Source organism: Amphiprion ocellaris, chromosome 11, assembly GCF_022539595.1.
Source record: "Amphiprion ocellaris isolate individual 3 ecotype Okinawa chromosome 11, ASM2253959v1, whole genome shotgun sequence".
Taxonomy (NCBI): Eukaryota; Metazoa; Chordata; class Actinopteri; family Pomacentridae; genus Amphiprion; species Amphiprion ocellaris.
Genome location: NC_072776.1, coordinates 30,656,837 through 30,671,665, shown reverse-complemented (window position 1 = coordinate 30,671,665; position 14,829 = coordinate 30,656,837). Strand labels below are relative to the sequence as shown.

At 40.3% G+C, this 14,829-nt stretch overlaps 1 protein-coding gene across 1 annotated transcript in view; it reads right to left on the bottom strand.

Moving 5' to 3' along the window:
• Window positions 1-10,241, bottom strand: part of pde1a (phosphodiesterase 1A, calmodulin-dependent) — a 51,230-nt gene extending 40,989 nt beyond the window's left edge. Inside the window, exon 1 of the mRNA XM_023286922.3 lies at window positions 9,091-10,241. Within this exon, the coding sequence (XP_023142690.1) occupies window positions 9,091-9,629 (539 nt within the window). The 5' untranslated portion in view covers window positions 9,630-10,241. The remainder of the gene's footprint in view (window positions 1-9,090) is intronic.
• Window positions 10,242-14,829: the final 4,588 nt, after the last annotated feature.

Genomic DNA, 14,829 nt, shown 5'->3' with positions numbered 1-14,829 from the left:
AAGAAAGAATAAAAGCCTCTGAGCTCTTTACCCTCAAATATGAAATAAATGAAAACTAACAGTTGAGGATAGCAGTGTAGTTTTAGGTTTTTGCCCCAAGAAACACCGCCTGTCTTTCTTTCTGTCAACACACAGTTTAAATAAACTTTACTAGAATTGTTTTATGTTTAGTTTGAGCAGTGGCGGCCAGTCGATTGATCAAAGAAGTGTCAGGTTTGGGGTACAGGAAGGCCAATTAAAACATGTAATATGAGTTAACAATGGCTGAAGCATCACAGGCTAACACTGCTAGAACATTATAGACAACAACTGTTGCACTTCCGAAACAAGTTGGAATTCGTACTCGAGAATTATTATTCAACTGAGCGAGGACATCAATTTAAAAAGACTGACTGTAAATGTTTAGAGTACAAGAGGCCTAAACTGAAGTTTTGTACCGAGAAAAATATTCTAACGGTTTGGAACGAATACATTTACCATAATTCCTCTCATAAAGTGCAAAAAAATTCAAAACTCATTACATTTAGACTAGTCTGACTGGGCAGAAGTAGACTTCTGATATAAGAATTTCCCTCAGCGCATTTCACATGGCTTTCTCCAGGCCTTCAACTGTCGGCATGTTTTCAAAGTTCTCTTTTCCACGGGAAACAACAGCTAAATTGTTCAAATTTGCAGAGGATTTGGAAGCATGCTTGGCTCTTTCAGTGAACTGCCCTTTTTTTTTTTTTGATGGTTCTCGCTTGCCTGTTTGCAAATTCTCCACTAAAACAATTCCCTTGTCACAGTTTTGCAGGGGTCCCATCACTACATCCTGGGCTTTGCATTAGCGCTGTCAAGGTTTTTTGTCCCCGGTCCGATCCAAGTCATTTAATGCTTTGCATCTGCTGCTACCCGATACCATTTCCCTAGATAATATACACTTGACTTGAACTATTGTACATTAGCAGTAGCACCTGGTTCTTATTGTTAAATACTACAGTGACTAGAGAAGGTTGGACAGTTGTGTGTCAGCAAGCAGGGAGCATTGTCGGGATTTAGCTAGTAAAGGGGCACCATGACAAAGTCTTCTGTGATGCTTAATGACCTCCAGCCAGTCCTTATGAGTTTGATCAAACTGGGATGTAAAAGTCACTTTTGCAGCCCAGTCCAAGTGCCCATTGCTTGAAACAGGAATATTAGCATAGGAAGAAAATGTGTTTAACAACGCCTGTGTGGCAATGGATGTAAACATGCTGATACCAATCAGTTAAATATCGCCTTGATGTTCCAGGAATCCAGTCTTAGGATCACTAAGGACCTCCCAAAGCAACTGCGATTTTTCAAAGACATAAAAACAAGACTACCTTCTCACAGACTGGCAGCAACAGATGTCAACTCTGAGTTTAAATTTTACCTTGCAGTAAATCTCATGTCACTCCACAGACCTCAGATCCAGTGATAAATTACTGGAAAACTTAAAGGAGACACTGATCGAGCAATCTTTCCATGTCTGAAAACACCGGCGCAATTTTCAAATCAAGGAACATTTGGATAAACTGGCAAAAAATTTGTTATTTCAGCTAAAGAAACATCAAAACTCAAGTGACACAATTATTCGAAAATGATATATTCTTCAGTGTCACTTGGACAGTGGAGGACCAGTAAAATCAGTAGTCATCCCAAAGTGGTGCGCTGTTTCTTTTCAAACCTGCCTCACTGTTTTGGTACTTTTTAACCTGGAAGGGGCTACAAGTGCTGAGAGCATCTGCTTGCACACAAACAACACTGTTGTCCAGCCTCAAATACAGACGACTGTTACTTTTACTCACCTACTGAATCAGAAAATAAATCTCAGCCTGGCTATGTTACCTAAGGGCCTTTTTTTTCTCACTAAGCAGAAGGAACCAGTAGAAAACCAAACAAACCTTGGACTGTTTTCAGTCCCCAATGATGGAGTTACCCTAACCTCCGAGTTCAGTCTTTTCAGGTTTGTAGACGAGCTTCTGTGTTGAATTCTGCGTCGTTATTTTACACCTCCAGTGTTTCTCTCTCATTGAATCACTGCTGACAGAGAACACGTTCGCTTGCCAATGTTTATTACAAGATTTGGCAAAAACTGAACACTTGTCTTGGCGTCAGTTTCTCCAACCAACACACCAACTTCTGCTGGTAAATTTCTGTTTGATTTTTTTTTTTCCCCTGTGATCTTTAGCTCCACTGCCAGATAGTTACTGATACAAGATGCTGTATAGTAAGTAGGGTCTGTTAAGCAGAGCGAGAGTTGCCAAGGGGCATAGATTTGTGTGTGTATTTAATGGAAATGACTCCACGCTCATTTGATCTCACTACTGATAAGAGAAACTTTCAGTAAAACAAACACTGAGTAATATACATGGAGCAGCCACAACGTTAAAACCACTCATGAGCTAACTGAATAACACAAATTATGTCTTGCCAGTGGCACCTGTAAGGGGGGGCACATCAGGCAACAAGCAAACCATCAGTTCTTGGAGATGTTTTGCTGGAAACAGGAAAAATGGGCAGCGGAAGGATCTTTGACAAACTGGGATGGTAGACGACTGCGTCAGGGCATCACCAGAACAGCATGTATTACGGAGCATGCAAGGGAAAAATAACCAGTGAACAGATGAAGCAGCGATAAAGTCATTGGCGTCCAAGGCTCATTGATGAATGTGGTGAGTGAAGGTGCACAGAAATGCAGAAAACCTTGGAAAACCTTGGCTCCTGTGTTCATATGGATGTTTCTTTGACACATACCGACACCATCTACACCCCTTCATGGCAGCAGTATCTCCTGATGGCGTCTTTCTGCAACATTTTGAACATTGTTCAGGAATGGTTTGAAGAACACAACAAAGAGTTCAAGGTGCTGGCTTCCAAATTCCGCAGATGTCAATCTAATCAAACTGTGAGATGTTGTGGAAAAGTCCAATCCATCCACTCTTGTATGGTTGCAAGCGCCATATTTCTATGTCAGCATCAGCCCCAAAAGGGACCAATGTCAGATGGTGAAATACACCATATGACCAAAAGTACATGGACACCTGAACATATACACTACCATTCAAAAGTTTGTGGTCACTTAACCAGAATGAAGATAACATTAAATGAATAAGAAATCAAGTCTAGACATTGTTAATGTGGTAAATGACTATTCTAGCTGGAAACAGATGATTTTTAATGGAATATCTCCATAGGGGTACAGAGGAACATTTCCAGCAACCATCACTCCTGTGTTCTAATGCTACATTGTGTTAGCTAATGGTGCTGAAAGGCAAACAGATGATTAGAAAACCCTTGTGCAGTTATGTTAGCACATGGATAAAGCTGTGAGGAAAACATGAAGTTGCCTGGGTGACCCCAAACTTTTAAACGGTAGTGTATGCATACACCAATCAGGCATAACATTATGACCACCTGCCTAACATTGTGCTGGTCTCCTTTATGCTGCTAAAAGTCCTCTGACCCAGTGGGGCATGGACACAGATGGGATGGTGGCAGTGAATTCTGTGGGTTAGAGGTTGGGACCTACCTAGATAAGGCTTATCCCGGTACGTCCCACAGATGCGCAACAAGATTTAGATCTGGGGAGTGTTGAACCCAGGTGAACAGCTTAGCTCTGTCTTGTTCCCCGAGAAACTCCTGAGCAGTTTTTGCTTTGTGTTGGGGTGCAATGTCCTGCTGAGGGTGGCAACTGGTATCAAGGACTGCTGTTGCCATGGGGGGTGGGGGAATGCAATGTTTAGGTGGGTGGTACATGTCAAACATCCACATGAATATCAGGACTCAAGGTTTCCCTGCAGAACGTTGCATTATAACAACACGATCGATGTTCTTCACTTCACCTGTCAGTGGCAGATCGGTGGACGTGTTGGTGGAAGATCCAATCGATCTGTGTGAAAATAGCTTTCCACATTTGTGTTTTCGAGTGTGTTTTTTTTTTTTGCAGAGGGCTCTCTCATAAAAACAGCTAAATCTTAGTCGGCAAACAACAAATCTGCATCACAGCAGAAACCCCAGCTCATCGCATCATTAACTGCACTGTGTCATCGGCAAAATCGACGTTTAAAATGCAGCCTTTGAGCCGGTTACTCCGCAGGGATTCAGCCTTTTCCATGTCCTCCTGCTCTCTGGGGTGATTGTCGCTGTTTTAATGCAGCTGGATTCATTACACAGCTGTTTCTGCTTACGTAATGTCATGTTTTTGTTGTGCAATGACCCAAAGGGTATGAAATTGCAATTCGATTGCGGCCCATAAACACTATGTTCCCAAACAGCTGTGCTCCGAAGAAAATCCGTATTTTATAATCCCTATGTGTCTGAAAATAATAATAATAATCACACAGTCAGAAATTTGCCCCAGTTTATCTCATAGACACTGAAAAACAAAGTCGGCATTTTCAGTTTTACACATTATGGAGGCCATTTTGGGGAAAACTCCATTTCAGGGCGAGGAAAAAAATGGCATTTAGGTTCAACTGAGGCTGCAACGGTTTGTTTATCGATCTAACCTTAATCTTCATGTGGATATTTCCTCCAGATGTTGAACCTGGCTGCTCCCATTCAACCAAAAGCTCACCAGTTGGACTATTGTTGGAGAATGTGTGGCTCGCTGTCGGCTTTGTGCAGGGGGGCATTGTCCTGTTGAAACTGGAACGGGACAAACATGAACGGCTGCCAAAAAGCTGGAAGCAGAGTATTGTCTAAAATATCGCTGTGTGCCGCAGCGTTTAAAGAGGACTGCAGTCATTTCACATTTCCAGACTCACAAGGGAGAGTTTCAAGAAAAGGACGAAAATCAATGCAGCAGAAGCAGAGATTTGGTCGTTTTCTTCCTTGGGGCCGACATTACCCACAATGCTTGTTAACCTTCGATGCTTCAGTCTTTCAGCAGGAGTTAATGCGGCTCATTTCTTACCAGCCTGGATCTTTCTCCTTTCTTTCTCCTGCAGTCTTCAGCTCCAGCTGAGACACAGCAGGGTTTTATACACCTTTTTTTTTCTCATATGAAGCTGTATGTAGAAATGAATTCATTAAGATGTCAGCAGTTTTGTTAAGTTACAGATATCTAAAAAAATCAATGGAAAAAACAGATTTTATTTACACGTCTACCATAACAAACACCCTAAAAACTGTTATTTCACAGATATCTGATGTTATTTGAAAGAAAAATTATGGATATTAGGATTGAGAAATTATAAATATGTTTGTAGAACAGTTTTTTTGCAGAATTTTCCTATTTTGTTTTGTTATTGTACAGATAATAACTAGTAAAATCCCAGAAAAAAACTACAAATTTACATGTTGAGTGTAAAAATAAACAGGCCAAAAGTGTATATAATGTCCACATAAAAAAATCTGGATTTTTATAAATGGTAATCTGTTCATGTGCAACATTTAACAGTAAAATTGCTAAATTTTACTATATTTAATCAGCAAAAAATCTTGTTATTTTACAGATATTTGCGTTTATTTGAAAAAAATTTGAAATTGAGAAATGTTAAGCATTTTTTTAAAGTGTTATTTTGCAAGTTTTCACAGTTTTGTTAAGGTATAGATAACATCTTGTAAAATCCCAGAAAAAAAAATATATCTTTACATATTGACTGTAAAAAATTAGGCAGGAAATGAAAAAAATCTGTATTTTTATAAATGGCCATTTGTTCTTTTACAACATTTAACAGAAAAATTATACTATTTTTACTGTATTTAAATCAGAAAACATATTATTTTAATAATATTTGCAGTTATTTAAAATAAAAATTCTGCATATTAAGGATTTACTTTTTTTTAATGTTATTTTGCAGACTTTCCCTGTTTTGCTAATGTATAAAAAATAAGTTGTAAAATCCCAGAAAATGGTAGTCATTCATATGTTGAGAGTAAAAAACAGGTCAAAAGTGTACTTATGTAAACATTAAAAAAATCTGTATTTCAAGAAATGGTAATTTGTTCATTTGCAACATTTAGCAGTAAAATTATGCTATATTTTACTGTATTTAAAAAGCAAAAACATTGTTATCATTTTACTAATGTTTGCTGCTATTTAAAATTAAAATTGCATATATTAAGTTGAATGTTTTTATTTTATATATTCATTACTTTGTTAATGTTCAAGTATTAGCAAAATCACAGAGAAACGTATTAATTTACATGTTGACTTGAAACATAAAGGTTAAAACTGTAAATAACGTCCACATACAAAAAATCTTTTTTTTCTGTATTTAAAAGAGCAAAAATATTGTAATTGTACTAATATTTGTTGCTATTTAAAATTAAAATTGCATATATTAAGGGTTCAAAAATGTTTTGTTTTTTAAAATAGAGCTTATTTTGCAGATTTTGCCTGTTTTGATAATGCATGGAAAATAACTATCCATAGCCAAGAAAAAAAAACTGTTAATTTGCATGCAGATTTTAAAAAAGGGGAAAACTGTACACAATGTCTACTTCAAAAATATGCAGTTACTAATATTTGTTCTGTCACAATGTGTGACTGAGAAATGACACCATTTAACTGTATTTAAATCACTAGTATTTCACCATTTAACATGTTTTTCTGGCACCTTTGCTGCCAGGTTTTCATCATTTTTCCACAGATAGTTTCTAGAGTGTAAACAGTGTATTTTCCATCATAAATACTAAAAGTGGAGCCGTTACTTCAGCTGTGTGGAGGTTGCAGTGGTTTGTCTGAGAGCCACTGAGGAAACAAACTGAAGCTTTACTCCTCTTTGAGAATCTCACATTTGTGTGTTTGCTTTGTAGCTTCGGGGATTAGTGTCAATCCCATTCATAAATACAGTCCGTGTGTGTTTTAGAAAAAGCCAAACGCGTCTCATCGCAGCCACTTTTCTGCTGATGTACACTCATTTATCCTGCAGAAATGATCCTCGAACACAGAGGTTCTGCTTCCATCCGAGGGTCAGAGGATAAATCTGATGGGTCACAGCATGACAGCGGGAGAGAAAAATAGAAATATGACACTTCTGTCTTCATGACTCGCCTCCAATAGTTGATGTTCTGATAAATAACAGGATGAGATTATAGTTTGAGGTCAGAAGGGGAAATCATTGTGGTCTGCGAAAAAGGTATCTACTTCCTTTCTTGTTTGACAACCCTCTTATTTCTGCGTTTTCAGCAGCCATTTAGCTTAGCATAGCATCAGAACAGGAAACAGGAAAACTCTTACAGAATACTACAAAACTACACAGCAGGTTTTAATGTTGTGGCTGATTGGTGTTTGTCTATATTGTCTAATAATCATGTAAATCTACATATAAAATTAAACTTAAGGCTTTTTAAGACTTCAGTAAGCCAAAATTAGAATAGCAAACACAAAGTAAAAAAAAACAATAACAAATCACATGAATAATCAGATTTTTTTATTTTAATTTATGTATTTATTTAATTTTGCTATTTTTTTTTATCTGCTTTTACTTTTAAACCACTTGTTGGTGTAAGAGTTAAGACCAGAGTTTGACTTGCTCATGTCTTTTTTTGTAGTTAAAAGTTTAATTAATTAGAATTTTACAATTTTCACAACTTGTCTAGTAAATTTGTGCAATAAATGATATGTAGAGTGTTAATCTTAATATGTAAATCAATCAGGTTATTTTCTGTAATAAATAATATTGTAGGATCTTAAACTTAATATTTAAATTAGTCAGTAGCATCTGTATAATAAATAAGATTGTAGAGTCTTAAACCTCATATTTTAATTAGTCAGGTAAATTTCCTAAATAAATAATATTAAAGGGTCTGAACGTAAGTATTTGAAAGAGTTAGGTGCATGTTTTAAATATTAAAAAAAATACTCCTTATGTTTATCTGTAATATTTAAATTAGTCTGGTAAATTTGTGCAATAATAATACTGTAAGATCTTAACCTTAATATGCTAATGAGCCAGATAAATTTCCAGAATATTCCAATGCTGTAGGGTCTGAATTGTATTAATTAATTATGTAGGTACATTTTTTTAATAAATAATATTGTAGTCTTATCCCTAATATTTAAGTTAGTAGTTAATATTGCCATATTATCATAATTATTAATATCTGTTGTTTTAAATGTGATTTCTTAATAATCATGACTTGGTTTGATATATTTTACATACTTTTCAAAGTGATGTTTATTGCAAAATATAAAAACAAACCCTATATATATGCAGATTTACATTTAGATTTGCCCAAACTATAAAAACTAAATGTTTCCTATGCATTGCAGGAAACAAGAATAATTTACACCTTCATAAATGAAACCATACATGATGAATTTTGTTCATTTTTGAGTCAATTTCGCTTGAAATCCTTAATTAAGACGAGAGAAATGTGTAAAACTATGATGCGAGAGTTTTAAATCCACATGGGTCGGTGTGATTTCACAAAATTTATCATGGAAACGAGACACTTTATGGCGCTAAATTATGAAACTGGTCAGATGTGAGACTTCTGAAGGCTCCTCAGAGACGCTGACTGATGATATAATGAGGCCCAAGCATCAACTGGACACTGAATCAAACATTTTCCCTGCCTTCATCTCCCTCTCTCCGTCTCACTGCTGATACATCTATCTTTGTCGAGAGTTTGCTGCATCGCAACGCTCTGCCGTTACCATGGCAACACTGGAGAACGAGAAAAAAGGCAACAATTTCTCTTTTTTTTCTAAAACACCTCCTGCCTTTGCTTCAAATTCAAGACAGATGTGGCGACGTTAAAGAGTCCATCGCTGAGGAGAAACCTGACAGACGGGAAGCTGTGAACTCATCACACACACACACACACACACACACACACACACACACACACACACACACACACACACACACACACACACACAGTCTCTCTCTTTCTCGCTTATGTTCAGCGATGTCGCACGCCCACCGTTCTCAACTCATTTTCTGTCACTCTTCAATCCTTGCTCCGCGCCAGCATCACCACGGCAACCGGGGCGACCACACTTGATGCCCGTCGGTCTCGCGGCGCCTCGCTGATCCCCACGACATGATCACCAATCATCAATAGTGCTATTACATCGTCGGCAGCAAACGTTACATCACCGGCCGCCAGCTGACTGACTGTGTGTTTACTCACATTCCTCTCAGCCGGATCAGCACCTGGTTGTTGTGGTTCTGCTCCACAGCGTCCACAAAGTCCTCCGTCTGCTGCTGCTGCTGCTCAGTCTGCTGGTCCTCAGACTGTGGCATCTCCTCACTCTGCACCTCCTCCTCCTCCTGCCGCTGCTCCTCCTCCTCCTCGGGCTGCTGCAGCTCTTCACTCTCCTGCACCTCCTTCTCACTTTCTTGCACCTCCTCTTCTTGTTGCATCTCCTCCTTCTCCTCTTTTTCTTCTTCTTCTTCTTCTTGCAGTTGAAACTCCTGCTCTTTCTGTAGCACCTCCTCAGACAGGCTGTCCTCCTGTTGCTGCACTACCTCCTCCTCCTCCTCCTGTTGCATCTCCAACTGCTGCACCACCTCCTCCTCACCTAGCTCTTCCACCTGCTGCTGCTGCTGCAGCTTATCCAGGTTTCCCTCCAGCTGCTGCTCCTCCTGCAGCTCTTCCTCCTGTTGCTGCTGCACCTCCTCTTGCTCCTCGGCTTCCAGCAGCTGCGCCTCCTCCACCTCCTCGCTCATCTCGCTCAGGTTTTGCACAAGTGTTCACGGAGCAGAGTTTGGTCCCTGTGGAGAGTCCCGACGTCTCTCGCACCGAAGGAGTCGTGAAAACATCGACGCTGATCGCAGAGGAGAGCGCTGGAGTTCGATGAAACTTCGTCCAACTTCCTGTGACGTCACCTGACGAAGCCCGGCCAATCCCGGTCGATGGCTGATCGGTAAAAGAAGCGGCGGGTGGGGGTTAAAGGTCAGGAGAATCTGAAAGTTGCAAACGCAGAGAGGAGAGAAGGAACGAGGCGATCGGCTGGCTGCGACTTCCTCCAGCGGCTCACAGCTGACCTCTGCGCTCCGGCACTGCGGCGGCAAAACGATGCCGCTGAATGTCCCAGAGCATCGCCGTAGCAACGCAAGGACGGGATGGAGTGAGAGAGAGAGAGAGATGGGGGAAGAGGAGTGATGGAGGAGGACAAAGAAGCAGAGAATGTTGCAGAGCGTTACCGTGGTAACGCAACAACGGTTGCCAAGAGTGATGGAATCCTGCAGTCGACAGACCTCGTCCTCCTCTCCCTCCTCCCCTTCCTCCTCCTGCCAAATTCAAACGCACATAACTTTACGCTCCGTTCAGATGCAAACAGGCGTCTCAGTCCATCCTCCCCTCGCTCGCCCGCTGCATCCGAGAGAGAGAGAGTGTGTGTGTGTGTGTGTGTGTGTGTGTGTGTGTGTGTGTGTGTGTGTGTGTGTGTGTGTGTGTGTGTTTCCAGTGTGTGGTTCCAGTGTATGTGTGTGTGATTTTTTGACAATGATGATGTAATAATAATAATAATAAATTTTATTTATAAAGCGCTTTTCCAAAAACTCAAAGACGCTGTACATAAAATACAATAAGATAAAACAAAACTGTTAATTAAAATCAATAGATAGTAAAACAAGTTCAAGATAAAATACAGAATCACTTAAGGAAAGCAGATCTAAAAAGGTGAGTCTTTAAAAGGGATTTAAATGTGGTGAGGTTGGTGCAGTCACGGAGGGCATGGGGGAGTGAGTTCCAGAGTGTGGGGGCGGCAATGGCGAAGGCTCTGTCCCCCCAATGTCGCCGGCTGGTCCTGTGCGGGATGGAAAGGAGGTTTGTGTGGGAGGAGCGGAGATTCCTGGGGGGGGTGTAGGGGAGGAGCAAATCGGTAAGGTAAGAGGGGGCAAGATTATGGATGGACTTGAAGGTGAGGAGAAGCAGTTTGTACTGGATGCGGTGTGAAATGGGGAGCCAATGGAGGTTCTGCAGGACGGGGGTGATATGGTCGTGAGAACAGGTTCGGGTGAGGAGTCGGGCAGCAGAGTTTTGAATGAGTTGAAGTAATGTTCCTGAAAATGAGAGTCACAAATCCTCTCCAGTCAAGTGGCAACAATCACAGTCAGTGTGCAGAGCTGCTGGCGCCCCCTACAGGCTGCACCGCTCCTTACAGCCTCAGTCTGAGCAGAGCCGATCCTCACTGACAGCTTTCTCACAGTATGCTGTCTGTTCGTGTGGGAGTCTCTGTTTATTCAGTATTTTAGTTTTTTTTTTAGCAGCCTTGAACAAAAATAGTTTCCTTCAAGTAATGTTGTAAAGCACAAGAAACTTTCAGCACACCTCAAGTTTTAAGGAAACTGACCATCACAAACATAAGTCCGGATCAATTCATTGTATTGTTCAGAGACAAGGATCAATAGTGTAACAAGAAATACACTCAGCCATTTAATATAGATGTACCCACAAACAAAATAACCTTGCACTGAGCACAGACGTGTGTTCTGCATGTGTATGTTATGTGCGGATACCGAATCATGTGACCTAAATATGTAGCAGGCGGCAGGAATTGATGGGACTCAGAAACACCCCCACAATTTAAACAATTGTACTTTGCATCATATCCGATGGATAAGTCCCAATAAGTCCGCAATGGTCAATTTGTAGTAGGATTGCAATCATGTGATCATCAGCAGGCAGCTGATGTAGTGTTGTCATAGTTACAGTGACGCCATGCCACTATCTCACAATGATACAGAAATCTTTAACAAGACTATGGATCCAGACTATAAGAAACATCACTCTCAAAATCTAATCACTTGGTCCTTGTGTCATTTCTGACCTTCACTGAAAATTTCATCCAAATCCATTAGTCCGTTTTTGAGTAATGTTGCTAACAGACAGACAAACAGACGGACAGACAAACCAACGCCGACTGTCACATAACTCCAGCGTGTTCCTTTGCGGGAAGTGGGATCATTTTTTTCTTAGAGGATTTTTTTGATGCTACCTAAAGAGGTTGAAGCCAAATGAAAATCACCAGTGCCAAAGTAGTTGGGGCTACATTTATACATGCGTAACAGATGCTTTTATTTATTAAATGGTCCGAAATAGCAGCAAAATGCACAGATTTCTGTCAGTTAAGGTTACCTGGACTGATTGTGTGTATAGCCACCCTAAAAGTCAGCCTCCAAGGCAGGAAAAACCCTACATCGTCATATGTTAGGTACCAAAGTTTAGAAGGATTTTAAAGTTCTGTAAAGTTGTCACATTGATAAACGTTTCTCCTCCAACGAGCAGGTAAACAGGAGTATTAGCTGGATAAATAGATGGGAAACTGGCAAACAATTTCAATCTGATCCTGCAGCTTAAACTGGTATAACTATGGGAAAGAAGCAACATGAGCTTTTTAATGGATTTGGGTAACGACAGATTCCTTCCTGTGCTGCTAAATAGCCTAATTTGATCTCCTCCGCTGAATTCATTTGAGTTTTTTCTAATAATTGCCTCAAAGGTAAGAAGTTTTCAGTCGTCCCTCCAGCTGCATCACACCAGAAAACTTACCAATATATAAAGATAAAAATCTAACTTATCTCTATAAGCATCATGGTTGAAATCATAGAAAATGTCTAAATTTTCTGCTGCTTTTGGATGTTCTAATGAGAAAAATGTCAAAATCCAGCAACAGGGAACAACATGACAGAAAATAATCATTGTTGCTGACATACTACCAGGCACTTTTGTTACAATCATGTCAGTTTTTCTTCTGCTTTTATCCTCAGTTGTATAAAACTATAGGACCAGTTTATCAGAACTATTGCGTTACAACTCTACAAGCATGATTTCATGTGAATGAAAGAGAAACTGTGAAAATATTTCTCCTGTTATGTACCGGCCTCTTTATTAAGTACACCTGTTTAATTGCTTGTTAACCCAAATAGCTAATCAGCCAATCACATGGCTGCAACTTAATACATTTAGGCATGTAGACGTGGTGAAGACAACTTGATAGAGTTCAAACCGAGCATCAGAAGGGGGAAGAAAGGGGATTTAAGTGACTTTGAACGTGGCATGGTTGTAGGTGCCAGATGGGTTGGTCTGAGTATGTCACAAACTGCTGATCTACTGGGATTTTCATACAAAACCATCTCCAGGGTTTACAGAGAATGGTCTGAAAAAGAGAAAATATCCAGTGAGCTGTGTGGACCAAAATGCCTTGTTGTTGTGAGAGGTCAGAGGAGAATGGACAGACTGGTTGGAGATGATAGAAAGACAACAGGAACTCAAACACCCACTGGTTACAACCAAGGAATGCAGAATACCATCTCTGAATGCACAACAACTTTGAAGAAGATGGACTACAGCAGCTGAAGACCACACAGACCAGGAAACTGAGGCTACAATTCATTCAGGCTCACCAAAACTGGACAACAGAAGATTGGAAAAACTTTGCCTGGTCTGATGAGTCTCCATTTCAGCTGTGACATTCAGATGGTCAGAATTTGGTGTAAACAACATGAAATCATAGATCCATCCTGCCTTGTATCAATGGTTGAGGCTGGTTATGGTGTAATGGTGTGGGGGATATTTTCTTGGCACACTATGGGCCCCGTAGTACCAATTGAGCATCGTTTAAACTCCACAGCCTACCTGAGTATTGTTGCTAACCATGTCCATCCCTTTGTGAACCACAGTGGATCATCTTCTGATGCTACTTCCAGCAGGATAAAGCACCACGTCACAAAGCTCAGATCATCTCAAACTGGTTTCTTCAACATGACAGTGAGTTCATTGGACTCCAACGGCCTCCACAGTCACCAGATCTCAATCCAATAGAACCTTTGGGATGTGGTGGAATGGGAGATTGGCATCATGGATGTTCAGCCAACAAATCTGCAGTAACTGTGTGATGCTGTCATGTCAATATGGACCAAAATCTCTGAGGAATGTTTCCAACACCTTGCTGAAAGTATACCATGGAGAATTAAGGCAAAATGGGATCCAGTGTATGTTCACATTGAAATACTATAAAAAATATTTAGCAGCTAATTGAACAGGGCATGCAAATCTCATTTCTTCCAGTATCATGATACAAAACACTAAAGGGTGACAAATTTAAAGGAAAAACCTGCAGAAATCAGCAGAGAAACATACGTGCAGATGCTTCCACACAGGTGCACTGCATGGGAAAATTAAGCAATTAGCATCTCATCATGCTCCGTGGCATGAATAAAAATGATAATCAGGCTCAGCTGATGCTAATTTTGCACCAAGATGGCAGGAGAAAAAGAGCTAAGTGAATTTATAAGAGGGGTTATGGTTGCGGCCAAGAATAGCAGGAGGAAAGAAACAGCAATTTTTACCATCTCCACAACCAGACAGGGTGCATCAGGACAAGAGTAGCAGGAAAAAGCTCAACATTCACATGGCTGTGCTTCGTGAATTTGTCCTCCTTGGTTGGACTGTTGAGGTAGAGTTCAACTGTCAAGTCCTGATGTATTTGAGGGACAACATTCGGCGCAAACAACCTAAACTGTGGTGTGTAAAGGTATGGGAACTCCAATGTGTCATGTCTGGTCACAGCAGTGTGTTTTTTAGGCCACAGCAACACATTTGTCACTTCTAATCTACTTTACTCACTATATTTGGCTCTCTGTGACTTCCTGCTTTTCTCCAAAAATCAGCTCAAGTCACAGGGTCACTGTTTTGACCCAGACTCAGTTTGTTACTGGTGTTGCTTGACAGGAATCACCACAAGTGTTGCAGGAGCACTGAGAGCAGAGTGTCACCGCATAACAGAACTACTTTGTTGGGCAACCAAATTTAAATTATTTACTGTTGTTGAATTCTGTACAGTATGCTGCACAGTAGCCTGGTGGTTAGCACTGTGAACTTGCAGCTAGAACATCCCAGGTTCACATCCCAGCCCGGGCCTGG